The sequence below is a fragment of the Coffea eugenioides genome, chromosome 7 (genome assembly GCF_003713205.1).
Source record: "Coffea eugenioides isolate CCC68of chromosome 7, Ceug_1.0, whole genome shotgun sequence".
Taxonomy (NCBI): domain Eukaryota; kingdom Viridiplantae; phylum Streptophyta; class Magnoliopsida; order Gentianales; family Rubiaceae; genus Coffea; species Coffea eugenioides.
In genome coordinates, this window is record NC_040041.1 from 1,253,074 (window position 1) to 1,280,007 (window position 26,934).

At 37.6% G+C, this 26,934-nt stretch overlaps 5 protein-coding genes across 10 annotated transcripts; 2 read left to right on the forward strand and 3 right to left on the reverse strand.

Annotated features, from left to right (window-relative positions):
• Positions 1 to 356: 356 nt before the first annotated feature.
• On the reverse strand, positions 357 to 3,699 carry LOC113777805 (50S ribosomal protein L12, chloroplastic-like). The gene is made up of 5 exons (XM_027323006.1): positions 3,270 to 3,699; positions 2,769 to 2,857; positions 1,902 to 2,031; positions 1,560 to 1,589; positions 357 to 1,097 (listed from the first exon to the last, which is right to left on the reverse strand). Exons 1-5 carry the CDS (start codon positions 3,429 to 3,431, stop codon positions 594 to 596), a joined length of 915 nt encoding a protein of 304 aa, XP_027178807.1. The 5' UTR covers positions 3,432 to 3,699; the 3' UTR covers positions 357 to 593.
• Positions 3,700 to 4,138: 439 nt separating this feature from the next.
• LOC113778775 (pentatricopeptide repeat-containing protein At5g67570, chloroplastic) lies at positions 4,139 to 8,853 on the reverse strand. Its single transcript, XM_027324269.1, has 9 exons — positions 8,274 to 8,853; positions 7,982 to 8,173; positions 7,723 to 7,804; positions 7,407 to 7,595; positions 7,213 to 7,326; positions 6,513 to 6,606; positions 6,281 to 6,438; positions 5,550 to 5,987; positions 4,139 to 5,170 (listed from the first exon to the last, which is right to left on the reverse strand). Exons 1-9 carry the CDS (start codon positions 8,831 to 8,833, stop codon positions 4,358 to 4,360), a joined length of 2,640 nt encoding a protein of 879 aa, XP_027180070.1. The 5' UTR covers positions 8,834 to 8,853; the 3' UTR covers positions 4,139 to 4,357.
• A 926-nt stretch (positions 8,854 to 9,779) lies between these two features.
• On the reverse strand, positions 9,780 to 12,691 carry LOC113778776 (ADP-ribosylation factor-like protein 8a). The gene is made up of 6 exons (XM_027324270.1): positions 12,456 to 12,691; positions 11,074 to 11,155; positions 10,907 to 10,939; positions 10,660 to 10,781; positions 10,249 to 10,410; positions 9,780 to 10,146 (listed from the first exon to the last, which is right to left on the reverse strand). Exons 1-6 carry the CDS (start codon positions 12,491 to 12,493, stop codon positions 10,029 to 10,031), a joined length of 555 nt encoding a protein of 184 aa, XP_027180071.1. The 5' UTR covers positions 12,494 to 12,691; the 3' UTR covers positions 9,780 to 10,028.
• Positions 12,692 to 16,737: 4,046 nt separating this feature from the next.
• LOC113778156 lies at positions 16,738 to 20,177 on the forward strand. 4 transcript variants are annotated; one of them, XM_027323449.1, is made up of 9 exons: positions 16,738 to 17,159; positions 17,277 to 17,461; positions 17,605 to 17,880; positions 17,970 to 18,028; positions 18,534 to 18,570; positions 18,728 to 18,799; positions 18,904 to 19,090; positions 19,177 to 19,344; positions 19,457 to 20,177. In XM_027323449.1, the coding sequence occupies exons 1-9, from the start codon at positions 16,848 to 16,850 to the stop codon at positions 19,814 to 19,816; spliced, it is 1,656 nt and encodes a 551-aa protein (XP_027179250.1). In that variant the 5' UTR covers positions 16,738 to 16,847; the 3' UTR covers positions 19,817 to 20,177. The 4 variants fall into 4 exon arrangements, with proteins under 4 accessions (XP_027179250.1, XP_027179251.1, XP_027179253.1 ...); XM_027323450.1 differs by having other exon boundaries at positions 18,940 to 19,090; XM_027323452.1 differs by lacking the exon at positions 18,534 to 18,570 and having other exon boundaries at positions 18,778 to 18,799.
• A 959-nt stretch (positions 20,178 to 21,136) lies between these two features.
• Positions 21,137 to 25,907, forward strand: LOC113777810. 3 transcript variants are annotated; one of them, XM_027323013.1, is made up of 3 exons: positions 21,137 to 21,731; positions 22,618 to 23,200; positions 24,799 to 25,907. In XM_027323013.1, the coding sequence occupies exons 2-3, from the start codon at positions 22,649 to 22,651 to the stop codon at positions 25,648 to 25,650; spliced, it is 1,404 nt and encodes a 467-aa protein (XP_027178814.1). In that variant the 5' UTR covers positions 21,137 to 21,731; positions 22,618 to 22,648; the 3' UTR covers positions 25,651 to 25,907. The 3 variants fall into 3 exon arrangements, with proteins under 3 accessions (XP_027178814.1, XP_027178815.1, XP_027178816.1); XM_027323014.1 differs by having other exon boundaries at positions 22,631 to 23,200; XM_027323015.1 differs by having other exon boundaries at positions 22,701 to 23,200.
• Positions 25,908 to 26,934: the final 1,027 nt, after the last annotated feature.

Here is a 26,934-nt window from a genome sequence, read left to right on the forward strand (position 1 = left end):
GTCGAGATATTTCCAAATCTCAAAATCTTTGCAGCAGCGTCTCTTCTTAACCATTTTTATTTTTTACAATGTCTTCATTAATGCTAATTCAATACATTGATGCGACATTCAACTCCTCTGATACTACTTGTTGAAGTTGTAATTGCCAGTATTCTTGTTTTCTTCCTTAGTGCCTAGCGGAACAACTCCTTTAATCTGTAAAAACCAATGAGGTGAGATCAAAGGTCTGGTGATAGAAATGATCACCCTTTATGAGCACACGTCCTTACTGCATGATTTGCAAGTACCGTACGTGCATTAGACAACAAAACTTCAACTGCATATCGAGAAAATTATCAGGGAACAAACCTCTGGCATTGAAAGATTTAGATCATCGCTTATGGCATATTGCGCAGGTGATGAATAGCCTGTCTGAAGACAAATACGATAGACTTTCTCACAAAAGCACAAGGGAAAATTTTGGTTAACAAAGACAACTGATGCCCCAAATGATAGACCTCTTTTTTCATTTCCAACTAAAATGACGTATCAAATTATTCTACAAGGCAGGCAAGCGGAAAAAAGAAGAAGAAGAAGAACTGGCGAAACATTAATCATTCCAATGCAGCAGTAGCACCAGCTGCCTTGAGCTTCTCAACAATTGCATCGGCCTCTTCTTTAGTAATTCCTTTTTTCACAACTACAGGGGCTTTTTCCACCAAATCTTTAGCCTCCTTTAAGCCCAAATCAGTAAACCCTCTAATCTCCTTAATAACTTTGATCTTTGCGGCGGTGTCAAATTTCTCGAGCTTCACGTCGAAAATGGTCTTTTCAGCAGCCTTGGCATCTGCAGAGGCCGAATCCGGCCCGGAAGCTGAAGCACCGGATGAAGTTACAACGCCAGAAACAGCAGGCCCGTATCGGTTTAGGCCCATTTTGTGCCTGAAGAGGATGGCATAGTCGTGCCTCTCGATCTTAGTGAGGTCCAGAAGCTCGTCGGCGATGCGTTCGAGCTTTTGGGTTCGGGTTTCCGTGGCTGTGCAGAGGGCCCGCGTGAGTAATGGGTTGGGCTTTCGGGTGGAATTAGATTTCCTGGTAGTATTAGATTCTGGTAGTATCTGAGCAAATGCAAACATCAAAAAGCAGAAAGAAGATGCATCGACCTATGCACTTGTAAGACACTAAATTACACTTTAGGTTATAGAAATGACGAGCATGGAGAAGGTGGAAGGGTGAAAGAACACGCATAAGATGCAATTCAATGCTTTTAACTAGTCAAACCAACACTTGATAACAAACATGTATCTAAATATACTGATAAGGAGGTTATTCCCATATTATTGCCTTTATTTTTAGGTTTTTTTGGGAGGTGGGGAGTTTTCGAAGGAAGTTCATGGAGCGGGAGCTACCCTTGATGAGATATTTGTTAAATACAGGAACTATAATGCTGCAAATGAAAAAGGCCTTTCGTTTGGTAAAAGCATGCACTACTCATCAACCAAAGATAAAGCCAGTTACTATATTTACATCCATTAGCTCATCATGTAAAGATATCATTCAGGTAAGCAGAAGTTTCACACCTTTAGAAATGGTTTATGATGCTTCTTAACCTGCAAATAAGAAGTCACGGAAACACAAAACATCAGACTACTAGCAAATTGACAGTTGACACCCAATATTGCAGAACAAAAAGGCTAAAAAGTAATTCCAGGAACTATTCAATTGTCCTGTAGTTCTGACTACCTTGTATATATCACATATCACCACTTTACAGATCCAATTAATCACTCAATTCTCTGAAACCTCAAACACAATATTTACAAATCTAACTGCCTTTATTTTTCAAAACAGTTGTTACTTCTTAACACAATTTACTAGGAAAAGGTATAGACCATCATAAAAAGAGAGGATTGTCCACATACCGTGTAATCCCAACCATGTCTTTGAGCAAATTCTATTGCAGCTTCTTCACTATCAAAACACAAAGCAGAATCACCTACATTGGCATATGGATCCCCCGTGGATGTCCAACCCATCAGTGGATTTTCCCATCTAGATATGACAGAAACAATACAAATTTGAATAAAGATCATCTTTATCATTCATCATACTCAGGAGCCATCCATGAAGAGGAAACTGCAGTGTTTCATAAAGGGGAATCAAGATTCAATGTGCAGTGATCCGTTAGTTAGTGGCCAAAGAGGTAAGTGTTTCCTATATCATAACAGAGCAAGCAACACCTTTCCACATTCAGAAAGAAGGCATTACTATGCTAATTTTGTCTGATAAATGCAATAAACAAGAAACTATACTGAAGTTAAACTAGTAATGGTGCCAATGCACTAAGAAGCAGGTCATTAGCTGCAAAGTTCAAAATCTATGTGGTAACTAAGACACAAGTTCAAAAGTGTCTAATTAGTAGAAGTACAGATCATCTGATATGTATCCGAAACTCTCTCCCTCCGCAACCAAAAAAAAAAAAAACCTCCCTTTTTTGCGCTTTTTGGTAGAAGGCTTTTTCTTAAAAATAAACAAAATGAAGATTGTTAATTGAAGTGTCAAGGCCCAAATTTTTAATAATCAGATAGAAGTTGGTGCACTCTGTTTTAAATTGGCAAATAAACTGCAATATATTTTACTAACATCCTAGTCAGAACTGAACAACTATAGCACTGTGAAACCAGTAAATCAACTGAAACAAAATGTGCATTTAGAGGTCACGTATCTGTCAAAACTTCCTTCAAACCCCCATAACAAACAAATAGAAAGGTACAGAAAATAAAACCTACTTCTGAGTAGACACGAAGTTGATCTTCCATCTTCCAACTTTTCCTGATCCTTGCTGACTTGCAGTTCGAGCTGGTGAATAAATCAGAACCTGCCATGAAATTATTGAACGTGTTCTATAAATTTTGGACTCCTAAATGAAAATAATGCCACAAACAATTACATTTAGGAAAAGATAACTACTCCTTTTTTCCCTTATGCACCTTTAAATATTTTAAATGATTATGAGTTTATATTTCATAACCCACAGCCTGCAAGATTAAACTTGTAACGCATGAGAATTCTGAAAGAAACTTAGTCATATGATATCAACTATAGCAACAATAGAAGTTCTTTAATCAATTTGTACACAAAAATAACGAAAATATTCAGTGGTCCACTGAAATCCCTAGCTCAGATATCGATTGAATTACTTTATTTTTCACTTAAAATTACCTCCATTAACTGACTATAACTGAAAAATAATTGGAGAAAAAAAAACACGTTAACAGAAAAGAGTATACCCGTCTGCGAAGATGTTCTTCGGGGATGCCGGAGACCACGCCGATTTCTCCAGGTTTGGTCTCCACCAATGCGTCTGAGGCGAATGGTCTCGACAGTGGGGTCCGGAAAGATGGATAGGCTTGACGAGATCGGCTCGCGAGGCGTAGAAGAGAGCCCGCCATTTTTCCGATGCCGGAGGTTCCTATGTGGCCGGTGCAGGGATTCAGTTAATTTTTTGGTGTATCAGATCAAAATGATACGCAAGAGCAGTGAGGGCGACAAAGGGAGAATTAGTGAAAACTTTTGGGAACTTATATGTTTTGCATTGCATTTTATGTTCGCCCCAAAGAGCAACTGAAAATTATGCTCACCAATACGGTTGGTTCTAAATTTATGTTTGGCAGCTAGTAGTGATTTGTAACTGCGGCCTTGTTTGGAACCCAAGGAATGATTTTTAGCTTCAAGAATGCTCTGGGAATGTGGCTAAAACACTTTCTGTTATCTTTTAAAAGTTCTTCAATTTTACTATTATAAAAATCAAATTTTACTCCAATCACTTGCTCACATTTTTCCAATATAATTACTCATAATCATCCTAAATATTGTAACTACTGAATTACTATAATCATATAAACCAGCATCTGCTGAGGGCGACTTTGATGATGGGGATACTGAACCAGCAGTAGAGATGTTCACTGGTTCCAACAGCCAGGCACCCCTAGGGTTCTAAGTCGTAGCTGGAAAAGGACAGTTTTGTCATTTCAACCGTTTTAACGATGTCGTTTGGACGGATAAGTAGAAACATATTCATTAATAGTACGAGAAAACTTGCTTTGACATGATCCCAAAACTAGTACAATACTTGTGGGACTAACAAGTATATCATTGAAAATATAACAAGGGACTTCATTATGCACAAGTAATTTGTGGGAATTGCAAGTATATCATTGAAAATCTTGCCACCCAAAGTGTATCATGGAAAAACAAAATAGAACATAACACCAGATACACATGATGCTTTGACTCAAGTACACCTAATTTAAATGAATGTATGTATACCAATGCCCGACTCAACTGCCAAGAAGTTCTTCAGAAGAAGCTCTATAGCTTAATGCATCTCAATTTGGTTCTGGACAACTGGGAGGGAAAAGAAGTTGCCATCAGTTTGTCTCATTTCCTTCCAGCTTTTCAGAATCTCATCGGCTGAAGGTACATTGGATCCACGGGAATCGCTATGTCCACTGGCTGACACCTCAAATTCCAGGTCATCATCATCACAGGCCCCTAGATCGTTGCATTTGATGTCACTTGAGTTGCTCTCCCAGTAAGTAAGACCAAAATCTGTAGACGCAAAAGGATTGCCAGAATGCTCAAGCATTATGTGTGGACTAGCACTCCCATTCCCTCCGTTATTGTAACTGGACAACCCATCGAAACTGCTTCTGTCATTTCTGTTAACTTGGAGACTCTTGGGTGGATTCACACCAGCTATATTGGGATTTATACTTCCAGTGCCGTCAGATAACTGATCACAACCATCTGGAGGTAATAAACCCGTCAAATTGTTGCCAGAAGATATTAAATCCAATGAGCTACTCAAGCTTGAAGGACCACAGAGGAACTGCAATGCTCGAGTAAAGTTAAGAACTGTGGCCTCGTTTGCTAGATGATGACTACACAAAGCATCTGATAACTCCCTCAAACTAGCCCTGCTAATTCGGTCTTCATTTTCTTCAAACAACTCAATCCATTGTTTTTCACTAACTCGAAATGGAGCATGAGCCATTGTGTTAACTAGTGTGGCAGCTCTTTCATGATCATGTTGGATAACAGCTTGGCATACCATTTCAGTAAAGAATGTAGGATGCGGTACTTCACCATCCTCCAAAACTGTGTTAAATGCATGCTCCAGTAAGTGCCACTGCATCCGACAAAAGAGCATAGAAAGCTTAACAACCAAATATCAAACTTAGTTCTAACAGGAATGAGCTCATCTTGTAATTGTCATCTTGGGGTCATTCAATACGTTTATAACAGCAAATTTATCGCAGAAAGCATTTGTAGTGACCAACTAAACTTCACATCCTTCTAATCATGCAGAACTAAATGTATCATATAAAATGGCTAAAGAATTTAGAGTCACCTGGAGAAACCACATTGGTTATTAACATTATGAAAATATAATACCGAACCAACAAACTAAATATATTTGGTCCAAAGGCAAATTTTGAACTCCTAGTACCAATGATGACATTCAAAGGAGAATTGTCAATACAAAAGGTGACACCTCCATAGTTTACCTTTCCAGCTCTGGATGCTTCCACTAGCATGGATGCATGTTTATTTTGATGAAGCTTATGTCCACCAAGGGTCATTTCTTTGTATACATACTCAAAGTACTCCCACTGCATTGCACTCGCAGATACCTCTAGCATTAAGCTGAATGTGTAAATATCAGGGCTAAGAGAAGATGCCCAACAATTCTGAAAAATCCCAGAACCCGGATAATCTCTCCTAATTTCTTCAAATAGTTCTCTAGCTTCAAGAAACATATCATTTAGCCCATATACTTTCAACATAGCATTAATGACTCCAATGTCAGGGCTACAGCATCTTTTACAATGTTCAAAGATAGCTAAACAACCATTTAAATTCCCACCATCCATGGCAGCCAAAATCATGCCGGTAAAGGTAACCTCCACGGGTCTAGTCCGATGAACATTCTTTAGTTTCTCAACCTGATGCAACATAAACAAACAAATTTCACTGATCAACCATCAAGATAAGCTAAGATGGGACTTTACATCTATTAGTCACAAGACTTTAAAAGGTTATTATGGAAGCTGTCCTCCTGTCAAAATCAAAATTCAAAGGACCCTTGTAACAGGTAAAATCCCACTTCCACTTCCTCCTACTACAACATCTAGCTTGAACTTCCAGACAGCAATCTCAGGTAGTCAACAAACATATTGTCAAATTGCACCCCTAATTAGTGGACCATAGCAAAAATCTTAATTACAGTAAAACCAACCTCCATTATAGCTTCTTGACACCTGCCATGGAAGCAAAGGCAACGAGCAAGCTCATAATACACACAGGCCGTCCCAATAATTCCCCTGTCTTCCATCTCTCTGACTGCCTGGATAGCTTCACTGACTTTGCCTTCTGCCCAGAAGGCTTTCACAAGAACTAAAAGTAGCAGATAACATAACAGTTAAACACCACAGCAGACAATGTGAACAGCTAGGGCTACACCATAGTACCTTTGTAAGTAAGGGCTTTCAGATCTTCTCCACTTCTCTTCATTTTCCCAAAGAATTCGTAGACAAGATCATACTTTCCAGATTGCAGCATTACCTTTTAAGAAGCACGTCCTGTAAGGCTTGAATACAAGTATAACTTGAGGACAAACAAAATCAGTCAAGTAAAACAAAATTTTGTCCAAATATCATTGCTTTGCGAGGAAGGGTACTAAATGATCATAACTTAGTACATAGATGCAGATGCATAGGTACAATCCAGAAAATTCAGTAATGGCATATAAGCAGAGTATGGGTTAATAGAAGCCAAATAGTATGGAAACTACAAATAACACAAAGTTTCTACAAGAAAGATGTCACCCTACTCTTTCTAGATGCACATGATTGAACTTAGATGCTGAGGGCAACGACTTAAGTGGAATTGCTTTGAACAATCTCTTCGAAGAGAAACATCCCCTATTCAACACCAGTAAGAAAAAGAGCAAACAGCAAACAAGAGAAACACTATTAAAATACTTGCAAAGGACTAGTTGATAAAGACATGAATTTGAGTTTACCAGTCAATTACTGACATCATAACTTAACCGCATGGAAAGATTTAGTCAATCTTTATTAAGATGAAAATCAATATTGTACCATAATTACACACTTATCTTTTGTTTTACCATGATAAATCGAAAAAGAAAAAGAAAAATAAGATTACCTCCATGGAGAGCCCATAAGTTGCTCCATTAGGTCTAAGACCACTCTTTCTCAACTGCTGAAACACCCAAGATACTCCCTTCCACTGATGGGATGGAACACATGCATTCAGAACCTGGTGAAATGGGGAAAATGCTCAATGAAGTACATTGTTGGATTATTACATATCTGTCATAAATCTAGTTTCTCCCTTACGGCATTGAATATGATGACATCCGGTTGAAGCTCAGGATTCCAATTCCTAGACTTCCTATTTTTAATTATCTTCGGTTTTTCCTTCATGCATTCAATTACTTTCAGCAGTTCCTTCAAAAGGCCAGCTTGGCCCAGTGCAACAGCAACACTATGGTAGGCAGGCATGTCAGGATATATATGTCCATCCCCCTAAACACAAAATGAAGTTACTTTTTACTTCTTTGGTAGAAATGAAGTTAGATTCTATCCAACTAGATTGCAAAAGAGTACATTATCAAAATTCAAATCACACGAATTAGAAAACAAATATCATTACTCGCATGAAATTGAATATTCGAAGAACTTCATGAGGTCTCCTGGCCTTCCCAAGAATAGCTAACAACTTTGTATATACAAACCTTCAAAAACAAGAAAATCAAATGTAAATTTCTTCCTTCAGCCAAAAAGGATCAACACTTAAATAAAGTATCAGCGGCATACACAATTAAAAACTTGCCAAAACTATTCGTATACAAAAAATTTTAGTATGGCTAAAATATAGCCAAACGCAGAGCAAAACAAAGCAGAAACCTTACCTGCTCCTAAAGTGTCTATGCTCCCTAGAACTGTAAACCCACTCCACAACAGACAATGCGTGCCTCCACTTGCCTCTCTCACCCAGCCCCTCCACTACCTTCAGCATCTGCTTTTCCGTGAACTGCAATCCAGACAGCTTCATTATCTTCGAGAATTTCCAGTCCTTCACACGCGGCTCCGAACCATCCAATCTTTAAATCAAAGAACAGGCAGGCACCATCATCGAAACTTCAAGCTAAACACATAATAGATGAAAAGCAGAGACTTTTTGAATAGTAAAAGATTGCCTACCTCTCCAGAAAAATATCAATTGTTTCAGCTTCACTCCGGCAATGCTTGGGTGGGACCCACGTACTCCTTTCTTTATCGAGCCAATCTTTTTCCACTTCGATATCATCATCTAAAAGCCAGTGAAATTTCTCCTTTTCACTCTCCATAATGTCGCTGAGTTCGATCAGGTGCTCAGTCTTCAACTTGTCTCCGCCATATTCTTTATTCTCACTCGCAAGCTCTCTCAATTTAAGCCTCTCCAGTCTCTCCCATGGCCGACCCACCATCTTTTTTGCACCACTAATTGCATTTCTGAAGTTCTTGTATTCAGATTTTATAGTCTTGAAATGGGATTCTTCAGCAAGAAGTTGTTGCTGGGAATCTGTTAGGACGGGTAGGGGCTGTTTGGCAGCTTGTTTGGCCAGGCGTCGGTTGAGTTTCTGGAGCTCCTTCTTGCGGATTGTGTGGATGATTTTGGGAGTTGGGGCAACACCTTCTTGCAGGAGCTTTTGCCTAATCTTTTCTGTTTTTTGTTGGGGTGGAGGAGCTGGGAGAGGGGGAGGCCCTGTTGAGGCTTCCATTACTGGGACGGGGGTCGAAGTTGATGAGTGAAGCGAATTTGCAGATAGAAGATATGGGGGGGAAGAATGCAGGGAAAATATCCGAGAAACCGAAAGCTGCCACCCGACCCGAAAGCCCTAAATCCGTATATTTTGGTTAAATTACAGATGACTCCCCTGAGTTTTGACACGAGTAAAACTGCACGTATTTTTTTCGAACTACGAAGCTAAATAATTACAAAAAATCTCTTTGTGAAGGTGTTGCATCACATGATCACATAAATCGTCCTCATTTCATTTTAGCAGTTCAACTATTTTTGTCTTTGTTTTGTTTTCTCAACAATTTCAAAGAGTTTTTATTTTATTTTATTTTATTTGTAAGATACTATTACTAGGAGGATAAAAAGCCACCCTGTGCGTCTTATGCGGAGCCCAACCCATCTGCTGAACTTCAGAATTCTCAAGAGTCGGATCGGATGAGTTGACGGATGGTAGGAGCAGCAAAGGGGTGTGCCATGCGTAACAAACGAAAAGACACGAACACACAAGCACAAACTAAAAAGGAAAAAGAAAAAATGAATCCTTTTGAGTTTACACAAGAACAAATAAAATCCTTCCCTTCCCTTCCCAGTCATGCTCTCTCTCAAAATCCGGGGGAAGAATCAATAGAATCATTTTCCTGCTCCTATAAGGTTATAACATTATTAATGTTTCTTTCCCACCCATTTTTTGCCTGCTCAAAAATTAAAAATAAAAAAAATAACTTTACGATTGTATAGAAACAGACCCTTTAGTTTTACAATAAATTCCACGGACAAGCATTTGATCGCCATAGCACGGAAGGGCGGGGCGGAAAACCCATGGAGAATGTATACATTCTTCAGAAAACCATGAGCAGAACAGGTAGTCAGGTACAACACCTGGGCAGGAAAGGAGAGAACTGCATGCAGGGCAAGATGGACAAATGTTGACACAGAAACGCAAGCTCTTAACATAGTGAGATGGACATATGTCCACCAAAAACCACAAGTAACAGCTCATTCACTCAATTGCCAAAACTATTTACTTTGCAATACACATCATTTGGGTTATGCAGGACAAGAAAAAATCAACAGAGAACTTCAATTACCAGATCTAACCAAAAACCAACCCAAACCGGGTCTATCCTCACAACTTCTGACCACATATAATAATTCAGAATACAAGAGTCTCGTGTTTAGCTCTTTGATTTAGAATGCTTAACAAGCCAATCAATGACAGAGTCGATGTTGGTTGAGTTTTTGCATGATATCATGAAGCAGCATACCTCACGATCAGTAATAGATTTTAAACCCCTGCACAGGATGATGAAATCCTCAGATAAAATCTTGATGATGGCAAGCATATGCTACAAAATATAAAGGGCATTGGCGCGGCATACAATTTGATTCACTTACATCTGATCAGTCAAAGCAGGCTTTGTAAGGGCTCCAGGCTTGTCAATCTTGTTACCCAAGACCAACAATGGTATCCCACCAAGTGATGGTTTACTCAGCAAATCGTGCAATTCACTTCTAGATATGCTGATATTTTCATGATCAGCAGCATCAACAACATACCTGGAGGAAAAGTCGAGACAAAAGTCAACAAAGTCTAAAAATTTTGTTGATCTAATCTAAATACTATTACTCTCAAGTGTGTCAACCCAAATCCATCAGTTGACTAGGAAAAGGTTCAACCCAGATCCTAACTAAACTACTGATAAAGAATGAGTATTTTCATTTCAATATTCGTCCTCAAAGTCCAATTGGGGATCAGCAACCTTCATATTATGCAACTAAGTAAACATAATAGAGGCAGATGCATACACAATGGCAGAAACTGCACGGCAGTATCGTTCCCACATGCTCCGGAATCTAGGTTGACCTCCAAGATCCCACAACTTTATTGTAACATTCCCCTTGGTGACCTTCCGCATATTAAATCCAACCTAGAGATCAATCAAACTCCATGATGTTATCAGCAACAGCCCAGAGAGGCAAAAACATTGAAAATGAAGTTTGAATGTAGTTCAAATTTCGATGAAAAATAAATCCCCCTAGAAAGATAACTCACCGTAGGGATCATGTCTTCACTATATCCACCAGTCTAAGAGTATAAAAAAAAGAAACAGGATTTAGTTCATTAGATTATATTAAAGGGAAAAATCAAATCTAAAATTTGAATGAAATTGAGAAAGATCATAATGGCCCATCTGAAAATAAGATATGCTCTCTACTTACAGCTATAACATTTACAAGTGAAGTTTTTCCAGCATTTTGAAGCCCTATCAGAGAAAGCTCCATTTCCTGCTTGAAAAAGAGACTGCATCCATGGAAAGATCATGTAAATCTTCCATCAACCATTCAATTTGGTTAATTGCAACTCTTAAAAATGTTCAAAAATCATATGGATGAAGAAGAGGAACTTGAACTAAAGCTCCAGAGAGACATAGAAACATATAATAAACCTTGATTTTATGATAGCCAAATGTCAACTTGTTACTGACATGAACTACCTGTAAGGTTGATTGCTGCCACCAAAGAAAGAGCAAGTTTTTGTGTGTCCTCAACTAGCTATAGTTCTATACTACATCTAAGCACAAGATAACAAAACCATGATATGGAATTACTGTCCTCATCTTTTCAGCCATCAAAAACTTCGTATGAGACAAAGCTCCATCTTGTTCAACATGATTAACCAGGAAGCCAGAATAACAAGACCACGTGACAGTTGAACTCTCATTTTCATCACCAACCCACATTAGCAAGTAGCATCCAGAATCGAACACTTAATCTAATAATATCAGATCCGTGTGTACGGATACGATCATGCTTTCATCTTTTTCACCATTTTGTAGCACTATAGGCTCGTGCAAGGATCACATACATGTTACAATGTGCAGACAATGAGCAGACAAATTCCCAAACCCCATATGAAAACGACATATATAAGCATCACTTTACCGAGAAGGTATGTGAGTTAGTTATATCTACAATTATCTAGCTAGTGCTAGAAGTCATGTTTCTGCAACTTTCGGCACTGACATCCTCAAGGAACTCTGATCTCTTCCCTCCAAATCATGCATGTCATCTTACTAAGATCTCTGCAAATTACTTAGCCCTTTTGCAACATGTCCAATGGTAAAAACTAAAGCCCAAAATTGCAGACATATGTTTGATGTGCCTTGCCCCCACAGCCCCCCCCCCCCCCAAAAAAAAAATCCTGCACTATCCAGCAAAAAAGTTGAAATACAGGTAATGCAGAAAGGGAGCATAGCTCATCAAAACAACCTTGTAGGCATAAATATCTCAATTGCCTCATTACTGATCACAAAATCAATTACAACTAATCCTTTATCCCAGTCCAATCAAGGGGAAGAAATGGACAAAATGGATAAAATACAGAAAATGAACAATCAAAGTTACAATTCAGACTATCAGGCCTGAATATCAGAATCAAAGAAAAAGAACAGATCCTGGAAAGCTTTTAAAAAGCTTTTTAAATAACGCATAAATCAATTAAACAGAAAGACCCAGAACGCAGAAACTATGTAGCAGCATAGGCCAACGTCCAAAATTGCTAAGATTGGAACCTTGCGTTTTAATAGATACCATGACCATACCTTCGGAGCCAATTGAGAAAAGCTTCCCAGAGACCCATATTGCAGAAGATGCGAAGACCCGACAACGAGAGGGACGGAAAGAGAAATAGATAGAAAGAGATCTGTCAAAATCTCGGTTTTAGGCTCTAACAAACAGAAGACAGAGAGATCTCAAACCACAATCTTCTCTCCCTCTGTCTTCTTTCAACTTCTCTCCTTTCCCTTCTCTGTTTATCGTTTTATGTTCTACATTGCGAGTTAATTATTCTGTACAAAGCGATGGCAATGATTTGTCTTTGTTTTGCCAAAAGGCCCTGAGAGAATCCGGATTTGCAAATCAGGACACCACTTGCGTGGCTACAATTCGCGGTACCTATGGGGTACGTGGACCAATGGGAGAATGAGATGGTCAAATTTTAAAAATGAAGTGAGCGGCAGTCGCAGAGTCAGGCGCGTGGGTGGCCGGCCACCGGAAGTGTGTTGTTATTGCCTTATTGGTTGGACCTGGAAGTTGGACGGCGTCTGGGCTTAGGTTGACGCTGCAGATAATATGGTCCGTCCGCCAAACGAATCGAGCCGCTCGCGAGCGTCTCGAGTCAAGCTCGAGTCGAGCTCGATATTAATCGAGTTCGAGTCAAACTCGAGCTCGAGCCCGGCTCGCGAGTTTGGGTATATATATATTTTTTTTATTTTTATTTTTATTTAATAATAAAATTACGTATATTATATATTTATTTTTTTATTTTTTATTTTTATAGTAAAATTACGTATATATCCTTAATATTTTATTATTTATTAAGAAAAAAATATTATTTTATTTATTTTTTTAAAAATAAAATAATTATTTTTTATTTTTTTTCGAGCTCGGCTCGACTTGATTCTCGTCGAGCTCGAGCTCGAAATTTGCCGGCTCGTCGAGCTCGAACTTGGTAAAATTTAGTCGAGACTCGGCTCGATTAGTTCAAAACTCGACTCGGCTCGACTCGTTTGCAGCCCTAGGTCCGTGGACACAAAGTCACGTGTGCTCATGTCCAATTATGATTGGGTACCATTGGGTTTATTCGTCAACTGTGCTTTTATTTTTTTTCTTTTTTTCCCCCCTTTTTCTTATGTATGCGTTAGGAACATGATTTTTTTTTAAAAAAAAATTATTTGGTTTAGGAACCTTGTATGTTTGTCTTTCTCGATTCCCCTTTTGCCTTCTTAGCTAGTGCCCGTTTAGAGTTGCAGTGATTTATAAAAAATTAACTTAACTTAATAGAAGTTTGAATAAGAGTACTTATTAAATGCATAAGTGTATTGATTGGATAAAAGTACTTACTAGAAACTTTGATAAGTATTTATTATGTTGGATAATGTATGATTTTAAATTTTAAATATATTTATCTCTCTATTGAGATAATAATAGACGATAAAATAATTAATTTTTATGTTTAATTATTTTAAAAACATAAAAAACTATTTTAAAAGTATCAAATTTAAATTTTTTGCTAAAAGCGTTTTTAACAACAAAAATTACTGTTTTAAATGTATGGAATCGCGTTCACCAAACATTTCAAAATATTTTTATCACCTAAAAAAGGCATGGCATTCCCAAACTCACGCTTTAATTTTCGACCATAATTTATGAGAAGATCATTGAATACATTTACTTCCAGCCCAATTTTCGAGTAAAATAGTAATGGATGTCAAAGACAGTACTGCCTTTCATCAGATACAACCCTTTGTCCAAGGACAGATGGACCAACAAATTTAACCGGACAAAGAGGCCCATTAGCACACAACCCTTGCAATTTTTAAAGTTCAATGATTTTTACGTGTCTGCGCAGCCTGGAATTGGATTACCTAAGTCTCAAATTTTTAAATTTCGAATATCATCATATCTTTTTCTTTTTTGGATAACAGTATCGATCGAACAAATTATAAAAACTATTAAGTGCATCTAACCGGGCCACTTTGGATGGGAGACACAGTAACACAAAGAGTTAATATTTAATTAACTCACAAGTTCGGATAGCATATACTAAGGAGGCAAATTGTTGCAACTATCCAGTTCACACAATCTTCTAGTAAATTTTTTTTGATAGAAAAGAAGTCAATATTATTAATAAACTAGTTGAAAATCATCAAATACGATTTGCACGACAAAAATCGCTACACTACTAACAAGAAATACACATAACATGTCACAAATATATATAACGTGAACAGTCATTAAATTTAATAGGGTTACAAAATATATAATATTACACCTTGTATTACAAAAGTATAAGATCTGACGAATTGCATGAGTTGCTCCATAAATATCTATGCATGTCTATTCCTTTAGATCTACTATCTAATTGCTTCAAGTTCAAATTTGATGTTAAGATCTGACAAAAGGATAAAAAAAAAATTAGATTTATCAGATAGATTTGAAAAACTCTTAGATTTGCGGAAAAAAATAACAAAAATTAAACAAAACCCCAACTAAGATAGCTTAGGAGAGAAGAAAATTTTCATTGGTAAAAACACTGATAGAGACAAAATTGTCATTAGGATATTTTGGAAGAGATTTTATTAAATATAAAGCAAAAACAGATGAAGAGCAAGGAAAATCTCGACATAAGATCAAAATCTCCCTCCCAAGTAGAAGAACGGTAGAGAGAAGATTGATGATAAAGAGAAAGTGGAGAGAACCAGTGGGCTTGGGGATCACATTTGATGAAAACAAATAACTTCTAGTAAATTTATTCGATTACTTCAATACGTAAAAGGGATCTGCATTAGCGCCAGTCAGCAATGTATGGCCCTGCAATAAGAAACAAAAGAGAAAAAGTAAAGAAACATGTCGCCATGAAGCTTTTAGAAAATAAAAAGAAGAGAAAAGAGAAAAGAAAGCAAAGAAAAAAACAAAATGCAATGAATAGCTTTTTCCTTCCTTTTTCTGGATGGATTTATCTTAAGGCTAAACTGGCGGGCAAGATCTAACATGTCAATAATTTGTTTCTTTTGGTTTGTGTCATTCAGTGATATGAACCTAAAGTTTCACATGTAAATTAAGTTGATTTGATGGTTTTCCAAGTTAAAGAGTTCTTCACCCAAGTAGGCCTAACTATTGGGCAGATGTATTGAAAGATTTCAATTTTGTCAAATATATAGACGCTATTCCTGTAAAAAAAAAAAAAAATTAAATCAAAACATAGTTTTTTTTTTTGTCAACTTCAAGAAACCTGACTATTGACTTTACAAACCTAAGTCCACAGTACACCTCAAAAGCCATGGTAACTAGTGAGGGTACTGAGGAGACTTATAAACCCAACACCCAAACCCCCAAGCGATGTGGGATAGAAACCCCACATAGTTCAAGTACGTTTTAACCAATGCTAGTACACCATCCATCACAAAGAGAGAACATTTGATTTGGCATCTCTCTTTAAAGAAACTTCCATGCCAGACACGAGAGGGGTCACTGACCCTAAATTTATTCTATGTAATTAGTTTAGGGACTTAGGCCCTCAATAGGACCAAAAAAAAAAAAAACAGAGAGAGGGAGAGAGAAACATTTATGCTGCAAAAGTTATTATTGAGAAGTTGGTTCCCACCTTTACCCCCACCCTTAAGCTAAGGCTGCGTTTGATAATATTGAAGTTTGAAATTAAAATCTGATTATTTGAAATTATTAAATTATTAAATTGTTAAGTATTAAATTTAATACATTTGAGTATATATCACATTCAGTGATAAGTGAATAGTATATCACTTATTTTTTGGAGAAAGTTTTGTTTAGAAAATTTAGTACCACTTAATTAGTTTAAATGTTTAATTTTTTATTATCAAACGCGTATAAATATGTTAAGATTTGAATCCATTAAATTTATGTGTTGAATTGAATTATCAAACAAAATCTAAAGCCTTGTTTGAATTGCCGGTTTCAGTCGAAAAATTACGTCGTTTTCTGTGATCACATTTCCCTATTATCTTTTTTCCTCACGTACATCAAATCGCTACAGTAATTTTTTCATGAAAAATCACGGAAAATGCAATCCAAACACAACCTAAATTTTCCTCCCGTTTTTCTTGTGCAAAATTAGAAAGTTTATGAACCCGTATTAGGAGTTCAGGATTTAGGAACGGAACTGCTAGCTCTTTTTTTTTTTTTTTTTTACCCTAAAATGTTAGCTACAGAGTACAGACTACGGTACGCAATCACGTAGATACTAGAAAAAGAAGTGGGGATGTACCAAAAAGTCGTCTAGTCCTTGGCGTGAGTTTGGAAGGACAGCCATAAACTTCGCCACTGCAGCAAACCAGTTCTGGTTTCTAAAACAGAGAGAAGACCAAAAGAGAATAACAACCAAAAGGTTCGCAGATCACACGGAACAAGCTATTCTTACCTTAATCATTAAGTCAAGCCATGATTATCCACCATCCATGTCTTCTTTTCTCTTTCAATTCCTTTTTCTTTCCCTCCATACACCAATTCTTGATTTTTCCTGCTGTTTTTATCATCCAAAAAATACATACTTCCCGCAACAGAAGCCGAAGTCACATAGTAGTGTAATGCCTAAATCAAACCGGATTGTTACTCCTTTACTTTTCTTTTTAATTTCTTCTACATTCACTTACAATTGCCTAGTGTTTGCCTCCCCCGTTCCGGAACAGAGCTTGAAAAGACCTGATCCCCTGCGCCATTTCAAACCTTATAATGGAGTTTATGATATCAGAAACCGACACTACTGGGCTGTAAGTTTGATCGATTAATACGTACTTTTTCCCATTTCCGGGTACAGATAATCAGAGGTGTACCATCCCCCAGGAAAATGCTTTGTACTGATGTTTCCCCGCCTCCAATGTTTCCAGTCTGCAGCATTTACAGGAATCCACGGTTATGCGGTCGCCGGCATATGGTTCTTGTTTGGCTTGGGATTTGGGAGTTACTTGATCCTGAAGAACTTGTTCGGTAGCTGTTTTCGAATTGTGAATTATCCACATTCTTTCTACATTGCAACGTTCTCGCTGGTTGTTCTATTCACTTTGCTTGCCATGTGAGTGCCTGTCTCGCTTAGTTTCTGTTGTTTCATCTTATTTATATAAAAAATCTCAAATCAAAATGGTTTACATGTTCTTATCCGAAGTATGAGAAATTTCATCCTGAGGAACTGATATGCTTGTTCTTTTTGGATCGAAGAATTGCTAGCAGCTTTGTTTTTGCTGCAAGTAAGAGCAGTCAGAAGAGAGCCAACAGGCTTGTAGATACAGTCTTTGGTGCTGCAAGCGATGCTTCCGGAGCCATGCGTAGAGTTATAAATTCGTTGGTAGATATGCAGGCCTTGTTGCGTCCCTATGATCCCCAGACGTGCAATCTTTTGAATGTAACTTCCCATCGGCTAAGAAGGGAATCACTACTCATTAAAGATTTCGTTGCAAAAACCAAGCATCCAAGCCACGAAGCAGTTGAGATCCTGTAAATTTTTAATCACTGCTTCAAAGTTCACTTTAAGCTTTCTTTAATTTCAAAGAATTCATTGTACCTTATTTCCAATTTAATTTTAGGTACTCCACAACTGTTGCAGTAGTGACAATCAATTTAATGTTGCTGGTTGCAGCATTAGGTGAGACTTTCTAATATAATTGATGCATTTCAAGCATATAGTGCAATGTCTAACAAACACTTAAATCAGTATGGTCGTAAGACGAGTGCTTCAAGTTTTCAAATAAATTTTAAAACATGACCTTTTCAATTGATATTGGAAACCTGAACAACATACAGTAGCCACGTTCTTCCTATCATATTCTATAGCTGGTTCAAGTGAACTTGATTTTAAGAAGTGCTAATAAAAGAAAGAAGCCTTTGGGGTTTTGGGAGAGGGGGCTCGATTGTGTGGTTTTCTTAGGTTTAGTACCAGCCCCAGATAAGCACTCAGGTTGGCATTTGAAAGAATACAAATTAAAGGAAGTTATTCTTTATATATAGATAGGAAGAAATGCATAAACGAAGAAAGAAGCATCCCTTGTTACATTTACTGGTTATTTTTTTGTTACTTCAATTCTGTTGTTTCTGACAAACGTGTGACAAAACCAAATCAGTTTAACTAATGGGTCGCTGCTTTGGCTCAGTTTTGCTGATCCTGCATTGGTATCCTGGAATTATGGTGTAAGTGGAGCTTTTTGGATGCTCAAAACTGAAACATCTTTCTTCTTCTTTCATATCTCCCTGATCGCTACATTTATCTCCAATTGGTCTTTGCTTATGTATTTAAGCAAAATAATTGGCTGCTGGATCTCAAACTGGTCTTGCTCATGTATTTTAGCATAATATTTTGCTGCTGGATCTTGACGACTCTAAGCTGGATTCTGACAGGTTTTGATTATTTCTTCCAGACGTGAGCATCAATCCCTTCATCTTTCTTATTCCTCTGATACTCATACTCTGATATGGCCATACATGAAAGCAATCTACAGCACAGATGCACTTTGTTTTACGTAGGTTAACTTGGCAATACAAAATTTTGTGGATATGCAGTTTTGCACGAGACACATGTTCAGCTTTGGTGAAGTTTGAGGAAAATCCTGATGACAGTAGCCTTAGGTTCATACATCCCTGTGCATCACCATCTGATTCCAACAACTTATTGGTACAAATTGGCAAAACTGTTCATAATTTTATTTCCCAGGTAAACTCGAGGCTAGAGGAAACTCTGAACTTTCGAATTTCCTAGCAAATAACTTATCCTTGGTCGTTTTTTGGTGGGAACTGCAGGCAAATACAAAGCTGACAGAGCTAAAAGCAGTTCTTGGAATTCAAGAAGGCAATGAAGATACCTTAGGATTTCAGGAAATCTGCGACCCTTTTGCCAGTGCACCCAATTACGTCTATGCACCTCAAAATTGTCACAAAGATGCTATTCCAATAGGAGATTTACCAAATGTAAGTGATCGTCCATAGGTGTCTCAATGCTGACATTTGGGCGTTATGCGCTTCATAATGTAATCACATCAGTTGATGCTGATTCTCACAAGTTCCTCTCTTTGGCTGATAGATTCTATCGAGGTTCACCTGCTACAAGGGCAATTCTTCTGAAGAATGCTTAATTGATGGAAGATTTCTTCCAGAGGCTTCCTATGTGATGGCTGAAGCCTATAGCCACTCCATTCAAGACTTGATTAATGTGTTTCCGGATTTACTGAGCTTGACTCAGTGTACCTCTGTGAAACAAGCATTTTCTGATATTGTTGTTCGCCAGTGCAAGCCATTCAAAACCTCAGTAAGAATGCTATGGTCATCTGCTTTATCCCTGTCATTAATCATGACGGTTTTGGTTTCACTCTGGGTGGCAAAAACTTGTCGAGATAGACACCGATCCTTTGCCAAGTTTTCCATTGTTCCCAAGCCTGCGTAGCACCAGGGGGAAAAAAAAAATTTGCGACAGATATTATTGTATATAGATAATAGATAGGAAAAAGATGCAGGTGAAGTGAACTCTCATGTAGGTAAACATAATTTTACTCCATGAAGTCGTAAGGCAGATTGGAACATGGAGTGGTTCAATAGGAAAAGTTTAGAGTAAGTTTAATTTTAGCCCTGTTATGTTTACTTCGTGGGTAAGATGGGCTGAGCCCAAAAGTTCAGTGTAAGCAGCGTTGTGATTTAGTCCTGGAAATTTTAATAGATACTCTATCTAAATAGAATGAAAATTGTAAACACTTCCGTTTGGATATTAAGATTTGGAAAATCTTTTTCCAAATATTATTCTACTTGCATCATAAGGTTCAATACGGTACCAAAAGTACATACCTTTTTAACAAGGCACATGAACGTACTCAAAAATATATACCATCAACCAAAGACTAACATCAGGACAGCTTGTTCACCACTTTGAAGCTACAAAAGTTCGAATAGGGTCCTATGTCTAATACGGGTATATAAACGTAACCTGATAAACAAAATTATCCAGTTTGAAAAAATGTTAGTACTCGAATCATTAAACAACAATAAATTCTACTAGAGACAAATAGAGAAATACACAGTGTACAGCTACTTCCAAACCTCAAAACCATGCTCATTTAATATAACACCATTCATTCTTTCTCTTTTTTTTTTTTTGTCATCATCGTTTTATCTATATTACTCTATTCTAATCTAATCTAAAGGGGAGGTTCAATTGGGTCTATGAGGAGTTGATGGAGACTGAATCACCATACTAAACAGGTGCATTACATACACATATGAATTTTTCAAAAAAATCACATATTATGACAATTGATAGGAAGTAAAGTTTAAACATTTCAACTCTCACCCACCGAGCCTTAATACAACACCATTCATTCCCCGGAACAAGATAAGACGTAGACCAATCAATTAAATTTCAATGTGGCGTACTTTGTACACTGTCTCCTCCATCTTCTGCAACTCCTAAACAACACAAACATATGTACAGGGTTCTCTCTCATTAAATGAACTCCACAAGAATTAGGCCTTGGCCACTAACGTTTCCAATCGGAAAATTTTGGTTGCAGAAAGAAAAAAAAAAAAACATTGACGTAGTAGCAATGGACGAGTAGACAAGGGCTAGAAGGTTGTAATTTTCGTATAATTATGCGATTAATGTATATTTATATTTTTTATAATATACATAATTTTGTGTTCTTGTATGCCCATTCGGGTGCAGTCAACTCGACCAATGTCCCAAATTTACGCATTAAACCTTAATACTGTAGGGAGAAATCCAATCATTAATCTTCCAGAAAGAAGCAGAGCACTAGCTAACTACTGACTTAGTACTACTAATGTATGTTTGTTGAGAGAGAGAGAGAGAGAGAGAGAGAGCATCTTTGGGCTGAAGTCATCGGCCTCTGGTTGTCGTCCTCATCATTTCTCATGCGGCAATCACACGGTCGCCATCATCATCTCAGCTCAGCTCATCAACTTAATACCAAGTGTCGATCCAACATCAAACTCTCTAACCCACCCAAGCCACCGCCTTATCTAGTGTTTACTTCCTCTTTCCTCTTTTTCCATTTTTCTGTGACTTTTACTTTTCTTTTACTATTTGGGTCTTTGATTCAGCTCTTCCTCCGTCAATTTTGACCCTTTTTCCCCTTCCTACCTACAGAGAATAAAAGAAAAGGAAAAAAAAATTTCTTGGGACCTCAGAGTATTGAGATTTTGCTTCCTGAGATTATAGTATTGACCCGGTAAAAAAACGTTGGGATGTTTGTGGATTGGAGAATTTTTAAGTACATGAGGTGAAAGAAGAGCAAACTCCATGTCCAGAATCTGTGCTCCATATCCACCTGGTTTGTCTTCTTCTTCAGGTAAACCCTTTTTTTTTTTCAGCAACTTCACTGATTGCTTTTTGTGTTTCTTTTGTTGTGGTGGTATATTTTGTTTGCATTTCTGCTTTTAGTATTTTTTTTTCTTGCTCTGTAGACAATTTGAAATTAAATACTGGCTTGGAAGTTATGTGAATTACCTGGATTGGCCTGTGATGGATAGATGTCCGACCATGGATTTCATTATCTTTTTGAACTAACTTCTTAGTTTCTTTACTATTGCTAGCTCTAGGTAATCTTCTTCCAGTATTCAATTTTAAGTTGTAGATGCTGATTTCACATTCTCGTTGGTACTTTTTTTTTAAATCTTTTAATTTTTGTATTAAGGTTTTTCTTCTCCCTTTACCATTAGTTGATTTAGTTTGAGTTTTGTTGTTAACATTCTGTCGAACTAGACCTATCCATGGGTTGAGCTTGAGCTCCAATAATGTTCTTCAGTTCTTACCTGTGTCCTTGTGTTTGTTTCAGTCACACCTCAAGATTGCTTTAGGTAATTTTAGTTGCTGAGTGACACAATTTATGGTGTCTGGACCATAATCTTTGACTTTTCATATATACCTATTGTGTATGCAAAGGCAAAATTCAGTGGTAAGGGTAAAAGTATTTTATCTACATCATTCAAGAAAAGATTTGTATTTAGCTCCATTATGACCTTGAGATAAGTTGATTTTCTTTATTCTAAAGATACGTCGCAACAATGAGCTGCGATGGTGGATAATTTGATGCCCTAAAGCATGCTTTACGAAAAATTGCTCTTCTACTTTTCTTCCACGTCTCCATGTGTATGTTGTCATGTTCAAAAGTTGAAATTGTATGCCTGTTACACTAGTTTTAAATCTCCTTAGAGGCTGCATTTTGTTAACTGCAGTGTTATCTTGAAGATTTAAAAGGGAACAAAAATGAGGATGAGGAACAAATACCGGAAACCAACCACTTTACGTTGCAATGCAGGGAGCAGATGCTCATTGTTGGCATGGAGCTTGGTGGGATTTTTTCTTATACTTCAACTGTACACTTTTATCCATGATACAGATGTGCATAATGAAGAAAATCAGATGCGCATAAGCCACCGCCTGCAATTGCATGAGCTTGAAGAGGTTGAGGAGGAGAATATACAAAGTCCCACACCAAGGGGAAGACGATCTCCTCGTGCTGCTAAAAGGAGGCCTAGGAAAGTCCACACTAGCTTGATTGATGAATTCCTTGACGAGTCTTCCCAGCTCAGGCGCATTTTCTTTCCTGATGAGACTATGGCTATAGATCCCGTAAAGGATACTGGGAATGAAAGTTCCTACTATTTCCCTGGTAGAATTTGGTTGGATACTGATGGAAATCCAATTCAAGCCCATGGAGGTGGTATTCTATACGATGAAAAGACAGAAACATACTATTGGTATGGAGAGTTTAAAGATGGTCCCACCTATCATGCTCACAAAAAGGGTGCAGCCCGGGTAGGTTTGAAAAAATGTTTAATGTCAGCTGTACTTATAGGTCAAACAGTAGGAATTTGTCTGATGTTTCTTCTGAGGAGGATAGTGGTGCTCTTCTCTTAAAGGATTGCATTTAGCCACTGCATCATGATCTGACGATTCTTCATTAAATGCAGAGCTATGGATATGTTGGTGTTTCTGTTATGTCTGACTATTGAATATTAGTTTTGTAGATTATGTACCCTACTTGGTTAGAATAAAAAGTATAATCTTGATAGCCAGTGAGTTGGCATTTCAATTTACCATACATCCTAGTCCCTTACTAAGACAGATGACCAGCCACCAAAGTAAAAAGTTCCTTCATCTGTTGCTTCTTTGAGAAATAGACAATGACGGCGTAAGTCTCCACGGTTGAGAGTTCGGTGAATGCTGTCTAACCAGTAGCCCCTGTAAACAAAGAGTCTTGTTCTGTTAATAGAACTTGTGATCTTCTTGGTCAAAATGAAGTAACCTTTACCTTCTAAGTAGGCCTGCAATTTTCCTTTGCTTTCTAAATGTAAATTTGAATCATTTCATTCTGATTTGCTTAAAGACAAATTTCAGAAGAGCAGTTGCAATTGCTATTTAGATTTTCGATCATAATTGGTTGCCCCTGGCTAGTCTATTCTTCACGGTGGTACTCAGATTGCAAGACTCTTTTGTGTAATCTACCTTCATTCATATTATCTGTTTAACAAACAAAACTAACTTTTTTATGTCAATATAATTCTTGACATATAAATTTCTCTTCCCCCATTGGGGCATAGTTTCTTCACATGTTCTGTTCTCAAAATGAAATGCTTCAGAAAAAATTGATTGAACGGAAGTGACATGCTTTAGGCTTTTCACAGATCATTTTGAGCATGGAATCCATATGAATGGAAATTACTGGTAAACTGGTGGTGCACTTTTGAGTCACTCTAGTTTCAACTTATGACCAGTCCCCAAGAAGTCAGAATAGGAAGAAGTTGAGGAAGAAAGCTAGTTCTAATCTTTCTCCTCTCAGAAAATATTGAGGAGATGTTTGAAGAATTCCGACACTTAAGGAGAATCAATCAGTTTTAGACCGAAGCCATTAATTGCAGTACATCCTCAGATGAACTTGGTAATCCCATGCTCCATGTGTAGTCAACTCATGTAGGTTCTCCCTTTTAACAGGGGCCTGAGTTGCAACTGAATTAGCTGGACTAGTCATCGTTGTCAAATTGGAAATTCATTTTCGGTTTGTGACAAAAGCAGAAGTAGGTCTTATTCATTACATGGTCCACCCAATCTTGGTAGTTTTGACAAAATTCTTAGATAGTAGAAGAGAGTCAGAAGAGTATGGCAATGCAAATGGTGTCTATGAGCACCAAGAACCTCTAAATATTTAGTGACATATATCATAAAACCATACTAAGCTTCCTATTACATATCATTGCCTTTTAGACAGGAGATTAATCGTGTTTTTTCTTGATAACTGATACACAGTGCTTACCTGTTAAGTGTCTTTGTTTTGTTAAATCAGGCATCATGGACGTTATTTTCAAATGCACATTGCAGCTTTATGGCTCAAAAAAGTAGTAATCTCTTTGTTACAGGTTGATGTTATTGGCGTTGGTTGCTATTCATCAAAAGATTTGTGGACATGGAAAAATGAAGGGATCGTACTAGCAGCTGAAGAAAAGAATGAAACTCATGATCTGCACAAGTTAAATGTTCTGGAGAGGCCAAAAGTCATTTACAATGATAAGACGGGTCAATACGTAATGTGGATGCATATTGATGATACAAACTACACAAAAGCTTCAGTAGGTGTGGCCATTGGCAACTCTCCTACCGGCCCTTTCAAGTATCTTTACAGCAAAAGACCTCATGGGTTTGATAGCAGGGACATGACTATCTTCAAAGATGATGATGGGGTGGCATACCTCGTATACTCTTCAGAGGACAACAGTGAGCTTCATATCGGACCTCTCAATGAAGACTATCTGGACGTGACAAATATCATGAGAAGGATTCTTGTTGGACAACACCGGGAAGCCCCAGCTCTATTCAAGCACCAGGGCACATATTACATGATTACATCAGGATGCACTGGTTGGGCTCCAAATGAGGCTCTAGCCCATGCTACTGAATCAATAATGGGACAATGGGAGACCATCGGAAACCCATGCATTGGTGGTAACAAAATTTTTCGACTGACAACATTTTTTTCTCAGGGCACTTGTGTGCTTCCTTTGCCTGGATTTCCTGGCTCGTTCATTTTCGTGGCTGATCGATGGAATCCAGCTGATTTGAGGGACTCAAGGTATGTATGGTTGCCACTGACTGTTGGAGGGCCTGTAGATGAGCCTCTGGAGTACAGTTTCGGGTTCCCTATGTGGTCCAGAATTTCCATATATTGGCATAAGAAATGGAGGCTTCCTCACCGATGGAAGGGAAAGCAATGATACATGACAGGCGTGTTGCATTTGACACAGAGGTGTACCATATATTCCGCAATCCTATAATTATTCTTTTCATTTTTATTCAAAATCTTTTTCAGTTCAACCCAACAATAAGTAGATGTAAATTGCTAGAGTCGGAGGTGAGTGAGTTGAGCTTACAGCTCACCCTGCTTATTTAGGCCCTGATGATATTGCATTATTACTTCCACTGTGTTGATTTCTCATATGAAGTGAAATTCTGATGAGGCGTATGATGCTTATATCTGTGAACCTCGCCTTTTAACCTGTTGTGATGCTTGGAAAGGTGTAAATCCTCAAAATTCCTAGTCTTAAGACATGTCTTACGAGACTTACCAAATTATACGTTAGGGAATTTCCAACTTTGAGCTTGAAAGGTTTACTATAAACTGATTTTAAGGAACTGCGAATAGACGCAGTGTCTCATGGTGGGACATGGATGAAATCTGGTTTTGAGAATTAAAAAGGTTGTGTTTGCGAAATTAATAGTTAAAAAGTTTTGGGAATCATTGCTACTGCTGGAGCCGTGGATGGAGTACCTTCAGTTCTGCTGGATTTCCGTGAAAAGCCACCAGTTTTTTTGTGCTTATTTTGGATGGGAAAGAAAGAAATACATCTAAAGGTTGCTAATCCCTATCTTTCCCCCTCCATATGTGCTAGATTTAATCCATGAGAAACCTTAAATTCACATAAAATGCGAGTCTATGTCATGTAAAAAATCTAATTTTGTGCAACTTTATTATGAATTCGTTTTACACGATCACAACGAGAATCGACCATGACAACAGAAGTAACAAGGGGAATGTTATTTGCACTCACATTTTTGGTAATTACACTCTCACCATCATTGTAATCATATAGTTTTCACTTATTAGAATATATGATAAAATAAATAGTGGGAATGCAAATAACCAAAAATAGAGTACAAATAACATTTTTCAAATAATAATACTAATAAATTGTCAATTTCCACGATGTTAGTGGGACCATATTCTTGCAAAGTAATATGCTTAAAACTCACGATTAACGCGCATTAGGTCCTAAAGCAAATGCCCAAGGGCCATGTCCCATGGCCCGGGAATGCGATTATTGAAACTTTTGCTTAGTTTCTGGTCCACGGCCAAGCCCAGTAGTATTACTTTAATCACTGGCTTTAGCATTATTTTCTCAATCATCAGCCAACTTTAAAAGGATGGTCTCATTATTTTCTCTACTTACCCTTTCATTAAGAGTATGTTCAATTCCAATCATCAGTAAGTAAGGATATCA